Source organism: Heterocephalus glaber, unplaced genomic scaffold (assembly GCF_053883595.1).
Source record: "Heterocephalus glaber isolate CG9 unplaced genomic scaffold, H.glaber_assembly_v1.0 deba00001428, whole genome shotgun sequence".
In the NCBI taxonomy this organism is placed as follows: Eukaryota; Metazoa; Chordata; class Mammalia; order Rodentia; family Bathyergidae; genus Heterocephalus; species Heterocephalus glaber.
In genome coordinates, this window is record NW_028258293.1 from 30,316,636 (window position 1) to 30,341,086 (window position 24,451).

Below are 24,451 nucleotides of genomic sequence, written 5' to 3' on the forward strand. Positions count from 1 at the left end.
ATTCCTGATCCTTTTTTATGTAATGCCCTTTCTTGTTTTGTGATTTTTTTTTTCTTTTTTTCTGTTTCCTGGAGAACTACAGGAAATTGATGTTATTTAGTTCTTGAATGTTTGAAAGAATTTGTCAATGAAACCATTTGGACATAGACTTTCTTTTTTTTTTTTTTTTTGGTGCCAGGGATCGAACTTGGGTCCTTGTGCTTGCGCAGCAGGCGGCGAAACCACTGAGCTAAATCCCCGGCAGACATAGACATTCGTTGTGAGAATATTTTCAGTTTTTCACTTAAAAAGTAGACATAGGGCTACTCAGATGTTATTGTTTCATAGTATGTCAGTTTTGGTAATTTATTTTCTTTTTTTTGTCGTTAAATTCTTTTATTGGTACATTGTAGGTATACAACACAATTACATTTCTCATTGGGAATTGTACCTTTACATAATGCATCTTGGTTCTTATTTTTTCCCCATTGCTAGCCGTCCCTTCACCCCCTCCACCTTTCCCTATTTACAAAGGCTTTATTTCCATTTTTTCCATTTCTCAGCATTTTTCCTTTCCCTTCTTTCTTTTGCCCCTCCCACTACCCCTACCCCTTTGGACCTTTTCTTCCTAGTTTCCATTATTGATTATTCATTCTGATCATTGGTACATTTTAGGCATACAATATAATGACATTCATCATTGGAAATTTGCACCTTTACATAATCTCTCTTGGTTCTTATTTTTCACCCTTGCCCAGCCCTCCCTTCAACCCCTCTATTCCTCCCTATTTACAAAGATTTTGTTTCTATTTTTCCATTTTCTCATATTAATCCCATTCCCTTCTATCCTTTCCCCTAGCCCTCCCACTCCCTTCGCCTTTGCCCCTTTTCTTTCTATTTCACATTACGTATTATACATTTTAGTCCTCATTTACACTTTCAGTTTCTCACACCAGAGAAACTATTCGGTATTTATGCATGTGTGTCCTATTTATTTCACTTAAGAGTATCGCCTCAACGTGCATCCACTTAGCTATAAATGTCTCTAATTTCTCATTTTTTATGGCTGAGTAGTACTCCATTTTATAAAAAAACCACATTTTCTTTATCCAGTCTCCAGTTGATGGGCATTTGGGCTGTTTCCAAGTTTTAGCTATCACAAACTGTGCTGCTATGAACATGGGTGGACATATATCACTGTGGTATGATTCTTTTAATTCTTTGGGGAAGATCCCCAGCAGTGGAATAGTGGGGTCAAATGGGACTTCCAGTCCTAGTTCTTTGAGGTATCTCCATACTGATTTCCACAGTGGTTGCATCAGTCTACACTCCCACCAGCAGTGGAGCAGAGTTCCTCTTTCCCCACAGCCCTGCCAGCATTTGTTATTGGTTGATTTCATGATAGCAGCCATTCTTTCTGGAGTGAAGTGGAATCTCAGCATCATTTTCATTTGCATCTCTGGAATGACCAGTGATGTTGAGCATTTTTTCATGTATTTATTTGCTACTTATAATTCTTTTTCTGAGAAATATCAGTTCATTTCAGATGCCCATTTTTGGATTGAGTCTTTAAATTTGGGAGGTCTGATCTTTTTAAGTTCTTTATAGAATCGAGATAGTAGACCTTTGTCTGAAGAAGAGCAGGTGAAGATTTTTCCCACATTGTGGGTTGTCTCTTCACACTGCTGGTGGTTTCTCTTGCTGTGCCGAAGCCTTTTAATAAAAACAGATCCCACTTGTTGATTGTTTGTGCTAGTTCACGGGCAACTGAGGTTTTGTTCATAAAATCTTTTCCTACACCGATGTCTTCAAGATTTCTACCTAACCTCTATTCCAACTGGTTCAGAGTTTCTATTTTAATATTAGGTCTTTAATCCAATGTGATTTTAGTTTAGTGCATGGCGAGAGATATAGGTCTAGTTTTAATCTTTGGCAAGTTGAAACCCCATTTTTCCAACACCGTTTATTAAAGAGGCTATCTTTGCTCCAGTGAGGGTGTTTGGCTCCTTTGTCAAAGATGAGATGGCTGAGTGTGTCTGGCGTTGTTTCTGCATCTTCTAATCTATTCCACTGGTCCGCAGGTCTGTTTCTTTGCCAGTACCGTGCTGTTTTTATCACAGTAGCTTTGTAGTATAGTTGCAGGTTGGGGTTTGTGATATCCCCTGCCATGTCTCTGTTACCTAGAATTGCTTTTGCTATTCTGGGTCTCTTCTTGTTCCAAATGAATTTTTGGATTGTTTTCCCAAGGCCCATGAAGTATGCTGCTGGGAACTCAATTGGAATTGCATTAATTCTATATGGCAGTTTTGGAAGTATGGCCATTTTCACGATATTAATCCTTCCTCCCCAGGAGCAGGGGATGTCTGTCCATTTTCTGATATCATCTTCAATCTCTCTTTTCAGAGTGCCATAGTTTTCAGAGAAGAGGTCTTTGATTTCTTTCGTTGGGATGATTCCTAGGTATTTCAGTTTTTTGGATGCTATTGTGAAAGGAATTATTTGCCCTATTTCTCTCTCAGTGAGTCTGTCATTCGTGTAAAGGAAAGCTATTGATTTTTGTGTGTTGACCTTGTAACCAGCTACTTGACTGAATTTGGTTATTAAATCTAGAAAACTTTTGGTGGAGTTCTTGGGGTCTTCTATATAGAGTATCATGTCATCCGCAAATAATGACAATTTGACTTCTTCATTACCTATCTTTATTCCTTTTATTTCTTTCTCTTGTCTAATTGCCGTGGCTAATGTTTCCAGAACTATATTGAACAAGAGTGGTGATAGTGGACATCCTTGTCTTGTTCCTGATTTTAGTGTGAAGGATTTTAGTTTTTGACCATTTAGTATGATATTGTCTGTTGGTTTTTCATAGATGGCTTCTATCAGTTTGAGGTAGAGACCATCTATTCCAATTTTTTGTAGGGTTTTATCATAAATGCATGTTGGATTTTGTCAAATGCTTTTTCTGCATCTTTGAAGATAATCATATGGTTTTTGTCCTTGGCTCTATTGATATAGTGTATTACATTGATTGATTTTTGTATATTGAACCATCCCTGCATCCCTGGGATGAATCCCACTTGATCAGGATGTATGATCTTCTTGATGATCTTCTGGATTCTGTTTGCCATTATCTTATTAAGGATTTTTGCATCTATGTTCCTTGGTGAGATTGGCCTGTAGTTCTCCTTTTCGGTTGGGTCTTTCTCTGCTTTGGGGATCAAGGTGATGCTTGCTTCCAGGAATGTATTTGGGAGTATTACTCCCCTTTCAATTTCATTGAAGAGTTTAAACACTAGTGGCAGTAGTTCCTCTCTAAATGTCTTGTAGCATTCAGCAGTGAAGCCATCAGGGCCCGGGCTTTTCTTAGTTAAGTTTTTAATTATGTTTTCAGTTTCATTGGTTGATATTGGGTTGTTCAGAATTTTTAGGTCTTCTTCGTTCAACTTTGGTAATTCATATGTATCTAGGAATCTGTCCATTTCTTCTGTTTTCCATCTTATTGGCATATAGGTTCTGGAAGTAGGTATTGATGATCCTCTGGATTTCTGCTGGGTCTGTTGTAATTTCACCCTTTTCATTCCTAATTGCATGGATTTGGGCCTTTTCTTTCCTTTTTCTGACAAGGTTGGCTAAAGGTTTGTCAATTTTGTTGATTCTTTCGAAGAACCAACTCTTGGCTTCATTGATTTTTTTTGTATCGTTCTCTTAGTCTCCATTGCATTGATTTCTCCTCTGATCTTTATAATTTCCTCCCTTGTATGAGCTCTGGGGTTGTCCTGCTCTTCTTCTTCTAGAAGGTTGAGGTGCTGCATCAGGTTGTGTAATTGGGCTCATTCTGTTTTCCTAATATGCGTATTCACTGCTATGAATTTCCCTTGTAAGACTGCTTTCATTGTGTCCCATAGATTCTGATATGTTGTATTGTCATTATCATTTATTTGAAGGAACTGTCTGATTTCTTCTTTAATTTCCTGTGTGACCCATTGGTTATTCAGAAGTGTGTTGTTCAATTTCCACGTGTTTATGAAATTTTTCCAGTTTCTTTTGCTATGGATCTCCAATTTCATCGCACTATGGTCTGATAATATACAGGGGATAACTTCAGTTCCTTTGCACTTCCTTAAACATGTTCTATGTGTGAGTATGTGTTCTATTTTGGAGAATGACCCATGTGCAGCTGAGAACAATGTGTATTCTGATTTTGTGGGGTGGAAGACTCTGTAAACATCTATTAAGTTCATTTGTTCAAGAGTTCAATTGAGTTCTAGTATTTCATTACTTATTTTTAGTCTAGTTGATCTATCTATTTGTGACAGTGGGGTGTTGAGGTCCCCCACTACAATTGTATTAGTGCATATATGACTTTTCATGTCCTTTAGTGTTTGTTTTATATAGTTGGGCGCACTAGTGTTTGGTGCATAGATATTTATGATTGTCATCTCTTCCTCTTGGATTCTTTCCTTTACAAGGATGTAGTGTCCTTCTTCATCTCTCTTAATCAGTGTTGGTTTGAAATCTACTTGATCTGGAAAGAGGATAGCTACTCCTGCTTTTTTTTGGGTTCCTGTTGCATGGAGTATTGTTTTCCACCCTTTAACTTTTAGTCTGTGAGTTTCTTTTTGTATTAAGTGTGTTTCTTGTATGCAGCATATTGTTGGATTTTGCTTCTTGACCCATTCTGCCAGTCTATTTCTTTTGATTGGTGAATTGAGACCATTAACTTGATGGTTATAACTGAAATGTATTGACTTGTCATTGCCACAAGTTTTTCTTTTTGTTGATTTCTCCCCTTTACATTTAATTTCTTGTCATGCCAGATGGGTTCATTCTGCTTTGGTTCCTGGGGTTGTGATCCTCAGTGTCTGTTCCTAGGATACTGTGTAAAATTCTTTGGAGTGCTGGTTTGGTATTCACGAAGTTCCTCAGGTGCTCTTTGTCATGAAAGTATCTTATTTCTCCATCCATTTTGCAAGACAGTTTTGCAGGGTACATCAATCTGGGTTGGAGGCTGTTTTCTTTTAGGGCTTGGAATATGTCACTCCAAGCTCTTCTTGCCTTGATGGTTTGTGTTGAGAAGTCTGCTGTGATTCTGATGGGCTTTCCTTTGTATGTGATTTGTATCTTTTCTCTGACTGCTTGTAGAACTTTGTTCTTCTGTTGTGTTTCTGGAATCTTAACAATTATATGCCTATGTGTAATTTTTTTTGTTCAAGGCTATTTGGAGTCCTATATGCCTCACTTATCTGTTTGTCAAGCTCTTTTCCCCTGCTTGGGAAGTTTTCTGCCGTTGGTTCTGTGAAGAGTTTTTTTATGTCATCTGCACTCTCTCCTGTTTCTTCATTGAGCCCAATCAGTCTTATGTTATTCTTCTTTGCATCATCTAGCAGCTGCTGGATTGATTTCTCATGTTCCCTTATAATTTTGAAGCAATTTTTCTTTTCCTGGTCACTAATTGCAATCTTATCTTCTATATCTGAAATTCTGTCCTTAAAACATTGGCTCATTCTGCTGTGTAGACTTTCAATGGAGTTTTTCATGTCCTGGAAATCTATTTGCATCTGTTTTATGGATTCCATTTGTTTCCTATGTTGGGATTCTATCCTGTTCCTCATCCTGTCTAGATTTATTAATCATGTCTTGCACTAGGAGCACAATCTCTGCTGTTATCAGAGAAATTATTTCTGATTTCATTTTTTCCAGATCCCCTTTTGTTGCCAGTTCAGTGGGTCCAGATGTTCGAGTATCAGAGTGTTCCATCTCATTTCCCTTTGGGGTTGCTGTAGGTGATCTGGAAGTCTGGTTTTGAGACTTTTTTAGGTGTTTTCTCATTTTTATTGGGGCAGGGGGCTGTTAGCACCTGCACGGATTACCTCCTCTGAGCTGGGAGAGGTGGGACAGGGGCCGGAAGCGGTGGTAGGGATGGTGGCTCGAAAGCCCTTTCCTGTGGGCTGGGAGCGGTGGGAGGGATGGTGGCCCGGAAGCCCCTTCCTCTGTGCCAGGAGCGGCGGGACAGAAGGTGGCCCAAAAGCCCTTTCCTCTGTGCTGGGAGCAGCGGGAGGGATGGTGGTCTGGAAGCCCCTTCCTCTGGACCAGGAGCAGTGGGAGGGTGGCTCAGAAGCCCCTACCTCTGGGCCGGGAGCGGTGTGACTCAGTACCATTGTCTGGTGGCCTGGTTTCCTCTGGATCTTTGTAGTGTGGAACCAGGTGGCTGTACAGAGGAGCGGGGGTTGGGGGCGGGCGGTGTCCAGTGGATTGTTGCCTGGGCACGGGTTGATTGGCATGTTCCACGCAACTCGCAACCTCGGTAGGGCATGCGCAGACCTGCCTGTCTGCATAGTGCTGATTCGGCGAGTTCCGGTAGACTCTTGACCTCAGCAGGGCGTGGTAATTTATTTCTTAAATAATTTGTCTGAGTTATCAAATTATGAGAATAAAATTGTTCAGAACAATGGCATAATATTTTAAGATCTATAGCAACATATTTTTTTTTTTTTAATGCCTGTGCTAGCTGCATATGGCAGTGCACACCTGTAATCCTAGTTACTTGGGAGGCTGAGGCAGGAAGTAGACAACTTAGTGAGATCTTGTCTTAAAAACCAGGGCCAGGGATATAAGTCAGTGGTCAGGTGCATGCTGGGAGGCCTTGGGTTCAATCTTCTGTGCTGTACCCACAGCCTGCATTAGCATTATAGAGAATACTTATGTAGCATTGATTACCTATCTTTCATTTTAGAAATTCTAACTTTTTTTTTTACTTTTTACAATATTTGTGAGGTGGATACTAATATTATAAATAAAGATACCAGTGTTAAGCTAAAGGAATGTAGGTGCCTTGATCATGGAGCTGTTGTATGAAAGACTTAAATCCTGGTAGTCTGGATCCAGACTCTTATTTTCTTAACTACTGTTTGTGCTGCCTCTCTTAAATGACAGAGATACTGCTCCTGTTCTTATGGAATTATGGGGTGGTCTCTTTAGAAATCATCCTTGCTTCTTTGTACCTTTGAGAGGGAGTATTTGTTTCTTATATTCCTGATTAGCACTTGAAATTTTTCCCTATAATTGCATTTGATGGCTAGATACAGTTGAAGTATTACTGTTAGTACTTTTCTTCAATCACATAATATGTTGAAGAAGTTTTGAAGCACCCCTAGGAAGTTCACCACAAATTATAAGGTGAAACTTTGTCTCTGTGGGAAACTGAGAATTTATTTTAAATTCACTTGCCTGAAAGGTTAGACCTGAGTTATATGGAAATTATATTTAACTTCTTGGAATCTCTGAAATTTTAAATTTACCCAGGTGTTTATATGTCATAGTGCTCAAAAGGCGAACAGGATTAATTTCTGCACAGATTTTTAATTTTGTTTTATTTTGATTACTTTATTAATGTCTTTCAGGGTTATTCAAATGCTCAGAAGAATATTCTTCAGGTGGATCAGAACTGTGTTCGTAATTCTTATGACGTCTTCTCTTTGCTACGGTAAGAAATTTAGAGTCTTCTGAATTCTAAAGAATCTTTCTCATTTTGAATTTCTGATGTTTCAATTTGAAAGAATGTGTATAGGAGCTTTAGATTCTGTTACTTGGGTTTAGCATTTTTAAGTGAAAGCTTCATAAATTTTGTAGCTACAATAATTTAAATTTATCTCTTTCATGAAGTTTTTGGAAAACCATTTCTTTTCTCTGGAGAGTGGAGAGAGCAGTTGGAAGCCAGTGATCTTAAAACAGGGACATAAGCTATTTGTTGGTCTTCAGTACTCTAAAGCACAGCAACCAGAGGTATAAAATTTAGACTTATCAAAATCTTAACAACCATGGCATCACCCAAGAGCCTTCCAGCAACCCTTAACAGAGCTTAGAGTTTTGACCTGCTATTTATCTTAAAGGATGTTTGGCAAGCCAGAGGAGCTCTGTATGAATCTAATGCTCTGAGGTTTATAGGCCTCATCTCTATATTTTTATGTTTGGGCTTAATTTTGAAAGATATTAAAATTTGGCTTTAATTTTAAATGTGGTAGGTCATGAAGGGCATTTTCCCAGGGGGCAAATTACCAAAATAAGTGCATTTCAAAATAAAGTCAGTAATGACATTCAACCTTTGTTCACCCTCCTCAGACAGATTGCTCACTGAAATTTGTTTCTGGCAGTATTTTTCTAATCTTTATGTAACACATCATAAATTTCAGACCATTAGATATCTGCTATATGTCCACTGGAGGATGAGTCCAAAAGGATAATTGAAGAATTGATTATTGTATGAACATTATAAAATTGGCCTTTGTGAAACTTGATTTTTAGTATACATGATGATACAGAGTTTGAACATATGGATTGTGTAAATTACTCTTAAGGGATAATGATTTTGACTGAAGTAACCACATATATTTTGGTGACTTTTTTTTTTTATGAGGCACTAGGCATTGAACCCAAGCAGGCTTTTACACTGAGCTACATCCCCAGTTCACTCCCTGTTGCAGCTCCGCCCCCCCCCGACTTTTAAAATTTGAGAAAAGATCTTACTAAGTTGCTAAGTTGCCCAGCCTCAGCTTGAATTTATGATTCTCTTGCCTCAGCCTCCTAAAGTGCTGGAATTACAGGCATATGTCACTTCAACCAGCTCATCTGATAACTTTTGAATCATATCTGAAAAGTACCTTCACCTTGATTGCTTAGGATATATAACAGAATGGATAGACTCTAGTAACTAGAGGGCAGAGATAGAAAGCAGGAGTTGTCAATATATGTACATATTTTGAGCCTGGTCAGCTTGGGATATACAGAACAGAAGAAGAAGGACTGTTGGATCTTGTGAAGCACCATGCTATAAAAGGGAATGCTGTGATTAATTTGATCTTGACCCTGCATTTAATCATCCCTGATTTCATTGAACTTGTCTGATTTTTCCTAAAAGATGGAAGTGGTGATGTTACAAACTTGTGTAAGCATTTTCACAGTTGTTTTAGTCTCTCAGACTCTTATATTCTCACATCAGGGATTATAGCTGCTGTTTTAAACATAGAAATTGAGTTCAAGAAGTGTGAAATGGCTGATCTGACTGAAGGTGAACAGCAAGAACCAGACTTGAGACTGTTGCAAAGGTTTTCTAATAAGCACATTTTGTAGATCCTTTTCATAGTATCATCTTCTTTGGTGGTTATAAAGTGCACATAGCATAAAAACTGAGTAAATTTTCTGAAAAGCAGTGTCCTCCATAAATGCAAACTCATCAGGATTTGGTAGTTACTGAATTATTTAGTATTGATGGTCTTGCAATGATTTGGTTTTTGGGGGTTTCACTTTTAAGGTATTTTCTAGATTCCTCAGATATGTTAGTAATTCAGATTACTTTGCTAATAGTGGTTTCCTTACCACCACTGTGTAATTAATTCATTTGCAGCTACCGCTACTAACACAGATGCACTTTCTGAACCAGATCAAGTGTCTGCTTATTAACCAAATTACTCTAGCCCAGGTGGTTACTCTGGAACTAGAAACTTTGAAGTTTTACTTTTGAAAGTTAGTAAGTAAAATGGGCCTTTCTGTGTTAATTCCCTCAGATATCAGAAGGTAATACCAATCACATGCTCCTCTTTTCCCATAGTTTTTGCCATGATAGATGTGAAGTGGTTGCTGGAAAACTTGTATGCCTGTGACATTAAACTGTTGTTCATCATTTCCTTTCTACTCAGGCAGTATTATTCCTGGTTGTAGCCATTTAAAACATATACATTTTTCTAGGGGAGGGGGTAAAAAAGAATTGAAATGTTTTAGGTACATGTACCAACTCGCCACAAGGAATGTGATTACTATGTACTGTAAACATGTATCAATAAAAAGTAAAAAGTAAAAGAAAAAGTATATACATTTTCATTTTCTGATACTTTGTTGGTTTATAGAAATGCTACCACTTAATCTGTAATTGTATGTGAGAACAGAGAGTCTGAATTTAGTACAGTTAGAAACAAAGGAGCTGAGTGAGTCAACTCCCTTCCCTCTATCTAATTCTATTTTCTGTTTTTTTGGTATTGGGGATCGAACTCGGGTCCTTGCACTTGTGAGGTAGCCTCCATCTAATTCTAAACAGCACCCAACCGTTATTCCTGCTTCCATCGCTACAAGAGAGGTAGAAAATAAAATAACTGAAGCTTAGGAGATCTCCAGGCCCTAGGCGAGAGTACAGGCACAGAGGCTCTGGCGCCCTGAGAGATAGTGGGAGGCACCTAGAGCAGAAGTGTCTGGCCTTTAGATTCTGAAAGCCTGAGTTATCAGCCCCTTTTTCCTATTACTGCTGCTACCTTTGACCTGTGTGCAGTCCTTTTCTGTCTCTCCAGTGCCTTTCTTGAACTTTTGTATACCTTTGCTGGCATGAACTGGCCCTGAGCACAACTTCCTGTGATCTTCAATAAATGTAGCTGCTTACTACTGAGTGTAGGCTTGTCAGTTCTTTTGTCATGGTACACAAGAACCTGGACAATTATTGGCCCATTCAACTGTAACAAATTCTTTAAAATGACTTAACTCTAAAATTCTCCATGCTGGATAGAGTCATGCTGCGAGCCCAGGTCTCCTGATTTTGTTTTTTTGAGAGTATTTTCTAGTTAATAACTTTGTACCACTATATTCCCTCTATTTTTTATGTATGTTACAGAAAAATAGGAAATCTTGATGAAGCAAAACTCTGGAGCACTTAAAACCAGGACATTAAACTCCTTCATGTGGATGTGTTGTGCTGTTTTATAGGGAAACAATTACATGAGACTTCATTTTTCTCTTTAATTTTTTAAAAGTTCTATAAATGTTTATTTTTATTTTAATACATGTATGTAGTATATAATGTTTACATTCCTTGTAGGAAGTTGATACATCTATATAACCCATCTTGATTCCTCTTTTCATACCCTTTCCCTCCCCTCCCTCCAACGTCTTTGGACCCATAGTTAAGAGTTTAGTCTCATTTCATCGTTGCCAAAGGATTAGTAGCACTTTCAAAGTTAGCATTTAGTGTGTGTGATGGTAGTTGGTTCTTAACCAAAAATCTTGGATTAAAGATTTGTTTTTAGGTAAACAGACACTTAATTAAGAGCCATTTTATTCATTGTTATTATTTGATACTTTAGGATGCTCACCACAAGGTGTCAATGTTGTTCTTTAAATGGCATTTGAAATTTCATTTACTGTACAATTTGGGGGAGAGAAAAGCAGGAGGCTTCAGTGGAGTATCAAGCAGGTGATAAAGTACAATAAATAAGCATTTGTTTTTAGACGTTGATTTTAAAAAATCTCTTATTATCCCTTCTAATTTGAGGAATATAGCCTTGTTAGATAAATTTTTCACTTGTCTCCTCCCTTTTTAAATCTTGTTGGTGGTAGAGAATTATTTCTAAGATTAAAAGATTATAGACAGAGGAGGAGCAGCACTGTCAGGTTTGCAATCTAGAATTCTATGGAAGCCAGGTCATCTAATTTTATCTATTCTCTAAGATTGAAAGATTATTTTTAGTGTTAAAGAATTCATTATTTGGTTTTTCCTTCCAGACTTGCTAAAAGTGATAGCTTTATTATAGTGAGATAAATGATAATCATTACAGTTTTCTTCCACCCTAGTTAATATTTTTTTGTTCTTATTTCCTTCTCCTTTTGAAATGTCTTGCTTTTGCTAGTTTAGTAAGTGGAAATCTGGTGGACAAGTCAAGGGCTTTTGTTCTTACCTGGGTTCCAGTCCTAAAACTGGCATATATAGGTAGATTAGATACAGGACTTTGGGCAAATTATTTAAATTTTGTGTGCCTCAGTTTACACATGTAAAGGGAAATACTGTTTATCTCATACGATTAGAAATACTGTGAGAATTAAATAAGGTAGAATATTTGAAATATCCTAGGACAGTTACTGGCTTCAGTACATATTCAGTAAATACTGCAGTTGTTTTCTTCTTTCCCTTCATTTCCCTCATCTTGAATTAGCTGTCTCCTCTAAGCCAGTGGTTTTTTTTGCCTTGTTACCACTGTAGCTTTTCTCTTTCTCTTCTTACCATTCTGATGTTTACCCACTCTGCTTTCAAAGTTACCTGTATTAGTCCTGAAGTCATAATGAAAAAAGAAATGTTTAATGTGTGTATGCCTTTTGCTACTAATGAGATTGAAAGCTTCTTGAAGGAAGCCATTATTTCATATGTCTATATTTTCTCCTCTCTTTCTGTCTTATTGACATTCTGGGCTAATTGTTGGAGTTCCTTTGGTTTAGGACTCCTCTGTATTACTCTTTGTCCCAACATACTCTGTTCTGCTGCCACACCTTCAACCAGTACATCTCAGTGTAGAAAGCTGTTCATCTGTGTGTCTAATCCTTAAACTTCTTTTGGATTTCTTTTCTTTTTTTTTTTCTTTTTTGGTACCGGGGATCGAACTCCGGTCCTTGCACTTTTGAGGCAGGTGGCAGAACCAATGAGCTAAATCACCTGGCAGCTTGTGTATTCTTTTTTTTTTTTTTATTCCCCATTAACTTTATTGGTACATTTTAGGTATAAAATACAGTTACATTCATCATTGGGATCTTGTACCATTACATGAGTCTCTTGGTTCTTATTTTTTTTCCCCCTTCCCTTGCCCTCCCTTCACCCCTCCAGCCTTCCCTATTTGCAAAGACCTTGTTTCCATTTTTTTCCTCTTCTCATATATTTTCCTTTTCCTTTTTTCCCTTCCCCTACCCCTCCCAATTCCCCTGCTCTTTTAGACCTTTTCTTCCTGTTACACAATATCAGTTATACATTTTTAAAATTACAATATTAAGATCTAGGAGACATCACCACAGATTTTACAGAATTTAAAAGGATATAGAAAGCATATTACAAAAATCTTTTTTGAAATAAATTTGACAACTTCTAAGAAGTAACTTAGAAGACAAATTAATGAAACTAACTCTGGAGAAAATATAAAATTTGAATAGCACCTATTAAAGAAAGTATATTCCTAGCTTGAAAACCTACCTATATGACAACAGCAGGCTCATAAACATTTTAACTGATAAATTATATCAAACGATTAACACAGAAAAAAGAAGGAACACTTCTCCCCTCATTTTAGGAAATCAACATTGTGCTAATCCTAAAACTGGATAAAGATAATAGAAGAAAAAGGTATGAACATAGATAGAAATTTGTTTAACAAAAGAAACTCTTAGAAGTCAGATCTGGCAGTATGTAGAAAGTGGTTTTATTATAGGGATGGCAGTGTTGCTTCAGCATTGGAAGATCCACCCCCGAAAGTAATCATTTTAAACAGAGGAAAGGAGAAAGCCATATGATCCTGTCACTAGCTGGAGAAAGAGTATTGGACTAAATTCTACAGCTGTTCATGGTAAAAGCTATCAGGAGACTAGAAGTAGAACAGAACCTTCTCAACAGATCAAAGACATGTACTCCATACTTCCAGTGAGAATGCCTTATATGAATGGAGACGATACAATGCTTTCTCCCTAAAGTGGGGAACAAGGGCATATATGCCTACTTTTCATCTATCCATTAGACTTTGAAACATTGGTCTAAACCAAAATAGTCTGGCAATAAAATGACACAACTAGGATAGGATTAGCACGGCAGAAGCAAAATCTTTATATGTAGATGAAATGATTATCTACAGAGAAAATACTAAGAAGTCTCTAGGAGCCCCTAGAACTTGTACTTGAATTTAGCAGGATTAGAAAACACAAGGTATATATAAAAATTGAGGTCTGTGTATACTTGCTATAAATGAAGAACTGGATATTGAAATTTAAAAGTTATGTAGGAGTACAAAGGTCCCAGAAAAGCCAAAAACAAAAACCGAAACAGTGTTGGAAGATGTTTAGCACCCAATTTTAAGACTTCTTCTAAAGCTACAGTAATCAAGGCAGTGTTGGTGTAAGGAAAGACATATAGATCATTTGAATAAAACAGAGAATCTAGAAATAGAACCACACATAATATGGTCCACCGAGTTTTGAAAGATTATTTAACATTAGCATTTTATAGAATATAAACTCGATTCAAGAGCTGAGAAAGAGAGTGTCTTCAGCAATCGGCACTAGAACACCTGGTATCCGTATATAAAAAATTAACCTCAACCCTTTTTTTCCATACATGAAAATAACTTGAAGGGATCTATGAACCTAAACAAGAAAGCCTAAAAGTATAAAACTTTAAAAAGAAATTATAAGGGAAAATATTTATGAATTCAGGGTAGGCAAGAACTACCTAGGATACAAAAAACATGATGTATAAAAGAAAAAAAATTGATAAATGGGATTCCATCAAAATTTAGAACTTTAAATGACATCATTAAAATGAAAAGTAGTCCTTAAACAGACCATATTTACAATGCATATAACCTATGAGCAGAATATATAAAGAATTCTTAGAGCTCATTAATGGACAACCCAATTAAAATGTAGACATAAGAAGATGATAAATAGCCAGTATAGCACAAGGAATGGTGTGCAATTCTAGAATCAGAAAAATACTAATCAGTGCAATAAGAAGATTGAATTATACACTCATTAGGGAGATGAAGTTCAAAGTTTTAAAAGCCTTGTCATGACTTTTTCTTTTTGTTGGATTCTCCCTCTTTGTGTTTAATTTGTCACGCCCAATGGATTCATTCTGCTGGGTTTCCTGGGGTTGTGATCCTCATTGTCTTTTCCTAGGGTATTGTCTAAAATTTTTTGGAGTGCTGGTTTGGTATTCATGAAGTTTCTGAGGTGCTCTTTATCCTGAAAGTATCTTATTTCTCCATCAATTTTGAAAGGTAGTTTTGCAGGGTACATCAGTCTGGGTTGGAGGCTGTTTTCCTTTAGGGCTTGAAATACATCACTCCAAGCTCTTCTTGCCTTGAGGGTTTGCGTTGAGAAGTCTTCTGTGATTCTGATGGGCTTTCCTTTGTATGTGATTTGTTTCTTTTCTCTCACTGCTTGTAGAATTTTGTTCTTCTGTTGGATTTCTGGAATCCTAACTATTATACGCCTATGTGTAGATTTTTTTTGATTAAGGCTAGCTGGAGTCCTATATGTCTCACTTATCTGTATGTCAAGTTCTTTTCCCCTGCTTGGGAAGTTTTCTGCCATCACTTCTGTGAGCAGTTTTTTTTATGTCATCTGCACTCTCTCCTCTTTCTTCATTGACTCCAATCAGTCTTCTGTTATTCTTCTTTGCATTGTCTAGCAGCTGCTGGATTGATTTCTCATGTTCCCTTACAATTTTAAAGCAATTTTTCTTTTCCTCCTCATTGCAATCTTATCTGCCATATGTGAAATTCTATCCTCACATTGGTTCATTCTGCTGCGCAGACTTTCGATGGAGTTTTTAATCTCTTGGAAATCTGTTTGTATCTGTTTTATGGATTCCATTTGTTTCCTATGTTGGGATTCCATCATGTTCTTCAGATCCTCTATTATTTCATCTGTGTCCTCTCTAGATTTATTAATCATGTCTTGCACCATGAGCAAAATCTTTGCTGTTATCTGAGTAATGATTTCTGATTTCATTTTTCCCAGATCCTCTTTTGTTGCCAGTTCAGAGAGTCCGGAGTATCAGAGTGTTCCATCTTGTTTCCCTTTGGGGTTGCTGTAGGTGATCTGGAAGTCTGTTTTTGAGGCTTGTTTATGTGTCTTCTCATTTCCACGGGGCCGGGGGCGGGTGTGTGCTTCTGGCGCCCATGCGGCTCACCTTCTCTGCCCTAGGAGCCTGGGATGGCAGCAGGGGAACTTCCTTCTGGGTGCTGGGACCGGCTGAGCTTTACTGCCCTAGGAGCCTGGGATGGAGGTGGGAAGCTTCCTTCCGGGTGCTGGGACTGGCTGAGCTTCACTGCCCTGGGAGCCTGGGATGGAGACGGGGAGCACCCTTCTGGGTGCTGGGACCGGCTCACCTTCTTGGCCCTAGGAGCCTGGGATGGTGGTGGGGAGCTTCCTTCCAGGTGCTGGGACCGGCTGAGCTTCACTGCCCTAGGAGCCTGGGATGGCGGCGGGGAGCTTCCTTCTGGGTGCTGGGACCGGCTGAGCTTCACTGCCCTAGGAGCCTGGGATGAAGCCGGGGAGCTTCCTTCTGGGTGCTGGGATCGGCTCTTCTTTTGGATTTCTACCCTGTTTTCTGGTGACCATTGGGCATTTATACTTTCATGCCATCAAGGAGCCTCAATCCCAACATGTCTGGAGCCACACTCACTGGCTTAATATCCACTTTTTCCTTTTCTTTTCTGAGGTTTTTCCTAATATTTTAAGTCCCATTCCACTCACTAAAACTCTAGTAATCTTCACCTGTTTTAGTTTCCCTCACTCTTCTTCCTTCAGTGTTATATTTAGTTGGTTATTAATCCATTTGTTTACTTGATGGGATGTGTCATCCATCTACTTTTCTTGGTTTGTTCTCATCTTTGTTTTCTTGGACTATTTCTTGACTTCCTAACCAGTTTCCCTAATTCCAATTTTTTTTTAATTTAAAAAATTAAAAAAAAATTCTTTTATTCGTACATTTTAGGTATACAATACGTTTACATTTATTATTGGGTGCTTGTACCTGTACATGATGTATCTTGGTTCTTATTTTTTCCACATTACCTGTGCGCCCTTCACCCCCTCCACCCTTACCCTATTTACATAGATTTCATTTCCATTTTTCTTTTCTCATAATTTTTCCTTTCCCCTTCATCTCCCACCATACCTACACCTTTGGACCTTTTAATATTTCAAATTATCAATTATTTGTTTTAATCGTTTTAATCGTTATTTACACTTTCAGTTTTTCACACTAGAGAAACTGTGTTATTTACACATGTGTCCTATTCATTTCACTTAAGAGTATGGCCTCAAAATGTATCCATTTAGCTATAAATGTCTCTAGTTTCTCGTTCTTTATGGCTGAGTAGTTCCAGTTGTTTTTTATATGCAGTTGATAGCTATAATTTATCCAGCATTTATTTATTTATTTATTTTGTACCGGGGATCAAACTCAGGACCTTGCGCTTGCAAGGCAGATGGCAGAACCATTGAGCTAAATCCCCGGCCCTTCCAGCATTTATTTTGTGGAAAGAATTACTCTTAAGTCATCAGTGATGGTAAACCTTTTACAGTGCCCAACTGCAAGCCAAAACCAGCTTATTTATCACAAAGTGCCAATACTGCAATTGATCCTGAATACTGAGATTTTAGTTTACAAAAAACAACTTATACATTAACATCTTCTGTCTTAAAAGAAAAACAAGTAACATGTGTGCCATAGGTTCACCACCTATGCTCTGAGTTCTTTTAACTAGCTCTTATTTCTCACAACATCTCTATATGGTAAGAGTCGTTCCACTTCCTGTATGCAGATGAGGAAATTGAGGCACAAAGTGGTTAAGTAGCTTACCCAAAGTTGCATAGCTATTTAGTGTTAGAGCCTGTATACAAACCCAGGCCATCTAGCTCTAGAGTCTTTCTTCCTACCTAGTATACTGTATGGCTTTATAATCTTCTATCCTGCTTTAAAAGACATGTCACTTTTGTCACTCATTGGGTTTAGAAATCTTTGAGCCACCATGTAGACTCAGAGAATAAAGTTCATATTTCTCTATGTAGTAGTCAAAAGACATTGTTTAAAACTTCCCGATAGGGCCCATTGTCTTATTTCTACTTCTCTGCTTCTGTCCCCTGTACTTTTTTTTTTTTTTTTTTTTTTTGAGACAGGGTCTTGCTATGTAGTTCAGACTGGCCTTGAACACACTTAACAAGCCCAGGCTGGCCTTAAACTCACAGTAATCCTCCTGCCTCAGCCTCCCAAGTGCTGGGATTACAGGGGTGTGCCACCACACCCAGCCTTCCCCTGTACTTAATAGCTGTGATTTATGGAACACTATGTTATAATTAGTTCTCTGTTCTCTCTCTTTTCCTTTCAACACCCCCAAACTGAGAGCTTCTTGCTTTATTGGTCTTTGTGTTTGTCTTATTACAATATATAACAGCACTTTAAGCAGATAATAAATGCTGTTTCTATTGATTGAATTGAACTATTTTTCAGGTTACAGAGGGCTAAAGTTTTGTTATACCTGTTATTGGTGAGCCTCTGGCAAAATGAGAGTTGTTAAAAAAAATTCTAGGCTGTTATCTGAAATGTGTTGTGAAAACAGTCAGATCTCTGAACCTTCAGCTTCTCTTTTCTTTCTTCCCCTTACCTCCTTGCAACATCTGGGGAGGTTTTCAGGATTTTGTGACTTTTAATCTAACTCTTTATATTTTTCTGAAAGCTCTTTATTTGGGTATTTAGAGGCAAAATTCCTTTCCCTAATCTCTGATATAAAATACTTTCACCTATAAATTTTGTTTTAAAAGGGAGCTGCTTAACAAATTATTTTTAGGATAATTTTAGAAGACAGATGAAATAAGAAGTCTAAGGGTATAACTACATTTATAATCTTTAAATTATGGATTTGATAGCCAGCTTTTATGATGCAGGGGTTGTTTTGTTTTCTTTTTTTCCATACCTGATGGGCTCTCTCCAGGTGGTAATTGGAACTCCACTGTAAGCAGAAAATGTCACAAAGTTTATATAGTCAAACTCATATACTTTTCTGTTCATTGTAGAGATTAGGCTCTTATTGAGTTGTCTGTGTGCTTATTTTAAATAAGTTAGAAGAGGAATTAAAGGATTACTATTAAGATAGACACACCAACAGCAAGGAGTGAAAATTGATAGCTTGCTGTTATGTAATAGTCTTTGATTCTGGAATAAATTGAGTGATAAATCATATTAACTACTGTCTTACCTATATAGTCACATGTTGGGATTCTCAAACAGCTTTGTCTCACAACTTCGTGTAAAAAGAGAGAGGGGATGAGAGAGTTCATCTGTAAAGAGAAGCTAAGTAAAAAAAGTGTGCTTACCTTACTCCCACGAGGGAACCATCAGTCCTTTACTCAGGCACATCTGCGTACTGCGTTTCTTACCTCAAGTTCATGCCTCTCATCATTATGAGAGTTATTGAGTGCATTGTGTTGGTTTACACTGTTGCTGCTTGCATTTAACAGATGAAGACACAGGCTTAGCAAGGTGGAGAGTTGTGCCTAGGCCTGCAGGAGAAACAAATGTTGAAGCAGGTTTAAATAAAGATCTGCCAGGTGCCAGTGCGTGTGTATTTTTTTTTTCTCTGTGCTACATCCATGTCAAGTCATCAGTAAAATAAAAACCTGTAATTATTAAAGTCATTGTAAGAAAGCAGGGACATATGATAATTTTAGAAAGATTGTCAATCAGAATTTAAAATAAAGTTTTGGCCTTTAATGTAAGTTTGGGTTAAGATTTGTATTTACATATAATAGCACAATTTGTTCTTATTCATCTCTTTTTTCCTTTTTAAGTCAAAGGGGATGTAGAGTTTTAGTTTAAAGATAACAGATTATTTTCCCAAAGGGCCCAAATAATAAGTGGCATTACTCTTTACCCTGAATCTCTGCTGACTATAGGTATCATAGATTTTTGTGATTTTTTTTTTGATGTATAAATGACATCAGTGTTACTTTAATTTTTGCTAGCCTGATACAAGTACTGTACTTAGTTCGAGCTACAAGTGAAGTTGAACATCTTTTCTTGAGTTTGTTAACCATTTATCATAATCTGTGAATGTGTGTATTCATATATTTTACTTTTGAAAATTGAGACTGGGTGTGCTGGCACATGCCTGTAATCTTAGCACTCAGGCAACTGAGACAGGAGGATCGCCATGAGTTTGAGACCAACCTGGGCCTACATAGTGAGCTCAAGGCCAGCCTGGACTGTATAGCGACACCCTGTCTCCAAATAAAAGAATTACTTGCATTTGTCTTAAAAATTTCTAAGAGTCCTTTATATTTTTCCTAACTTCATAAGTTACATCTTGATTCATGATACCTTATACAAAAAGTTTATATCTGTTTTATAGTGTACTTTTTTCTTTTATAACTTCTGGGCATTCTTTGGTCTTTCCTATGCCTATAGGTCTTTGATTCTACAGATTATTTTCTAAATTATCTTTTGAGATTTATATATATTTTACTTATTACATCTTTAATACAGTTGGTAATTTATTTTTCAATATATACCTTGTGAGATAGAGGTTAACTTCTTCACAGGTGTGTGCCAACACATTTCTTTTCCACTGAATTCAGGTATTGCCTTCATCATATATTAAAAGCTCATATATATTGATATCTAATTCTATTTTTTTGTTTTTATCTTTTTGTCTCTTTTTTTTACCACTTTCAGATTAACTTATCATTTTTAATTAATTTTTTTCTTTCGATTTTTTTTTTTCAGTACATGTTTCCAGTACATAATGATGATTACATTCCTTGAGGGGAGTTCATACATGTACATAGTAGATCTTAATTCTTTTTTCATCCCTTATCCCTCCTCTGCCACTTGCCTCCCTCTGTTGTTTGGTACTCTTCCTTTTGCAAAAGATCTGTCTCCTCTCCCTATTTCCTATTACTGTATACATCTTTTATTTTGCTCTTTATTTATATTTTGAGTTCCTCATATATGTGAATACATAAGATATTTGAACTTTTGTATCTGATTTATTATATTATTATTTTACTTATTTACTTTATTATTGTCTCAAGGTGCATCCATCCTTCTTTATGGCAGAGTATTATTCCATTGTATATAAATACTGTACTATTTTTTTTATCCATTCATCTGTTGATGGACATTAGGCTGTTGTTACGAATTGTGCTGCTATAAACATGGGTATACATATATCATGTTTTTCTGGTATATTCTAATATCAAGTGAGACAAGTCCTCCTCTTACTATTGTTTTTCATACATTTTTGGCCTGTTCTCTGAACTTTATTCTTCCATATAAACTCTAAGTTTACTTGATCCTATTCTAAAAAATCAACCTTATTGGAATTTAATGGGAATTTTTGTATTGATTGAATTTTTCTATTAATTTTGGGAGAGCTATTGTTTATATATTCATATTCTTATTCAAGAATATTGTATGTCACCTGAGTTCGATCCCCAGTATCAAAAAAAGAATATTGTATGTCTTTGTATTTACTCATATTTTGTTGGCAGTTCATAACCATGGCATGGCTCAAAGGATTTTTTTATTTTATTGCTTCAATAGTATTGTAGTTTTCTTTGTATGGTCATTTGCCTTTCTGTTAGATATGTTACACATTTTACACTAGTTTGTATAAAATAGGTCCTTTTCTGTTGTTGTATGGTTATTGCTGTTATAGAGGAAAACTGTGATTTTAAGAAAATCTTATATGCAATTACTATATCCAAATATTTTTCATATTGTTTTCTAAGGAAACAACAGTTTCTTAGCATATACTCTTTATTATTAATAATGATTAATAATATGAACTATTATTTATATTTTCTTCCCCATAGCAAACTTCCCAGTTCATTATTTTACTTGAAAATGTTAAGCATTTTTCTGTTCAGAATATTTTGTTAATTAAAAAAAGTATTTTAAATAATTATTTCTATCTAAGGTACTGTGGTTTTTTATTTTGGTACCGGGGATCGAACTCGGGACCTTGAGCTTGTGAGGCAGGCGCCAGAACCACTGAGCTACATCCACAGCCACTTACTGTTTTTATTAGGAAGGGATGCTGGATTTTTTTGAAAGCCTTTCTTCTATTAACATTGTATTTTTCTACTGCCTTTCTACTATTAATACTATATTTTTTATTTCTTTAATTTATAATTTAAATAAATAAGACATGCAAATTTCCTGATATTCTATTAACAATTAGTTATAACTTACTCTTTTTTGGGGAGGGGGGAACCAGGGATCGAACTTGGGTCCTTGTACTTGTGAGGCAGGCAGCGAAACCACTGAGCTAAATCCCCAGCCTGGGTTATAACTTACTCTTGATCATTTCTATAAGTGAGACTAAGTGTATAATATTTGTTATAGTACTTGTTGTTTGGGAGGGTAACCACCTTTACCAAGAACTTAGAATTGAATTGTGAAATTTTCCATCTTACTCTCTGCTCCTAATCTGTAAAATGATGTTAATAATAGTATGTACCTCATTGGGTTATTAGGAAAAGTAAAGAAATTAAAATGTCACAGTGCCCGAACATAGTAGTTAGCACTGTATTTGTTAATGATTAGCTTTGTTATCACATGAAACATTAAATAATTTGGGAGGTTTTCTGTTCTTTAGAGGTTTGTTAGAATTTAAGTATTAAGTCATCCAGTTTAGGTATTCTTTTGATGGCAAGTCTTTTTCTAGTTCCGTTAGTGCTATTTGCCCTATCCAATTTTTTTCTACATCTACTTGGTTTCTCGTTGACAGTATTCTGGTAGGAAATCATCAGTTTCCTCTAGATTGTCAAGATTATTGGTGTAACAGTACATATACTTTTATTTTACAGTTCTTTTAGTCATTTCAATAGTTTGCAGTACAATTTCCATTCTATTTCAGAAACTGCACTAGTATTTCAGTTAAAATTAGTTATTTTATGAACTCTTCTTAGACAAAATGTTTTCTGATGTTGAAATTAACACACTTTTTGTGAGAACTAAAATAAAGTATTTGATATACTCTTTACCTTTAAAATGTTTCTCAGAATGAGAATCAGGAGCATAGACTACATAAGTTTAGGCATCTTATATGTCCAATTCACAGTTTTGTTCCTTGCATATAGCACCAACCTGGGTTAGAGTAGATGCTTAATAAATATTTGTTAAATAAATGAATGACTAAACACGCAAAACAATACAATCTGGCTGGATAGTAACTAAATAACAGGTATATATATGGAGGAGTTTTTAAAATGGTAGATCTTTAGTCACCTTTCCAAAGATGATTAACATTAACCTTGGACCAGTTCTGCTACAGTTACGGTATATATTTAATATAAAGTATCTGATTACTTAATTTTGGACAAAGTATTTGGTAAGGAAAGTCATGTAAAAGCATTATGTGTTAACTTCAGATTATTAAATGAGTGAAGCAATGGTCAAGTGTTACTACTCACTCTCATAGCCTTTAACTAGAGTCTCTTGTAGGCTATTCATTTAGCCAAGTCTGTTTTTCTAGTTTATTAAATGTTCAATAGAGCATGAACCCTCCAAAAACAGTGTTCAGAACTACTGACTTACAGCAAAAGTTAACTTTTAGATTTTTAAAAATGGTAAATGAAGAATAAAACAAGCATAAAGAAGTAAAGAGCATTCTTTGATGGCAGTTCAGTATATGAATAGTCCTTTGCCAAGAGATGTTCTCTGTCTTTCCCCTGTCCTTCAATTCTGGCTTGAATTCATAGGGTTACTTTACTAAGACTGTTTTGTTTAAGATGTCACTGCAAATTAAGGCTTTGCCATCATACCCCTTATAGCTGCCTTGTAACTTGTACATTCTCACTGGTGCCAGGCATGTTCCAAGGAAGCTTTCCAAGGGTTAGTGATTTCACCCTCATGTCTGTGCCAATAAAAATAACCAGTTACCATTAAACACCTACCCCACCCATAACTTGATTTTTGCATGCTGTTTTATAAAGGGAATTTTTCAGAACTTTTAGAATTAATACCTTATGCTCATCAGGACATCACCTGGGCCTTGGACTAAGCTTTGTTCTAAAGAAGAATGCTTCACCTTTGAAGAAAATCTTAAGATTCAACATGTTTAACTGTTGAAAGTCGATTTCATAATAACCTTATTCCTGGTTGATTCTTTATGACTGGAAATACTCTATTAACATGAGAAGCCAGCTTCTTACTTTGGGGACTTATATTCTAGTAGAACAGATTAACAGATACAGCAAGCAAAATGTTTTCATTCATTGAGAAGTTAATAATAATTTCTAATATTTCGTGTTCTAGGAATAAGCCAGAGTTCCTTTTTTCCTTTTTCCTTTTCCTTTTTTTCTTTTAAACAAAGGGCCTGTACCAGGGATTAGGGAAATAATATTTGAGTAATATATAAAATTTGTAAGCTGCATATTTTTATAATATTCATAGTAGCCATGCTACTATTCTAATTCTGTTTTACTGGAAAGCAAACCGAAGCTAGGAAAAATTAAGCACTTTGTGATCCTAAGGTATGCAGCTAGAAAATTGTACAGAGTCCAGATCTGTCTCATCACAGAGACCTTTCCGTTATGCTTCTCCATCTCATGTGGAGAAATTCCCTGACATTCTTCTCCCTTGCTGAGACTGCCTAATGGCTCCCCTCCCCATCCCAGTACAGTAAGATGTCCTCGTTGGTGCACCTTAGTGCAGAATGGGCCAGGCATGTCTGAGTTCATCAGTACCTGCTTGGTGGAGACTTTCATCATAAGCTTTGCTGGAGCACCCTCCACAGTGCACTCATTTAACAGGCTCCTCCCCTCTGCTCTGCCTTCTGGAGGAGATGTTAACTGAGGCCTGTAGGTTTGTTGTTGAGTGTTTCTGTGACTCTATGACCCATGGCTCTTTATTTTTCCTCAACTTATTAAGTGTGAAGTGGTTGGACACATGATTTTT

General features: G+C 36.6%; 1 protein-coding gene across 9 annotated transcripts in view; it reads left to right on the forward strand.

Moving 5' to 3' along the window:
• The window catches only part of Uvrag (UV radiation resistance associated), a 360,643-nt gene that overhangs the window by 106,644 nt on the left and 229,548 nt on the right, over window positions 1-24,451 (forward strand). For all 9 annotated transcript variants that reach the window (XM_087211958.1, XM_087211956.1, XM_087211960.1 and 6 more), the window contains one exon: window positions 7,377-7,459. In XM_087211958.1, coding sequence (XP_087068084.1) covers window positions 7,377-7,459 — 83 coding nt within the window. The remainder of the gene's footprint in view (window positions 1-7,376; window positions 7,460-24,451) is intronic.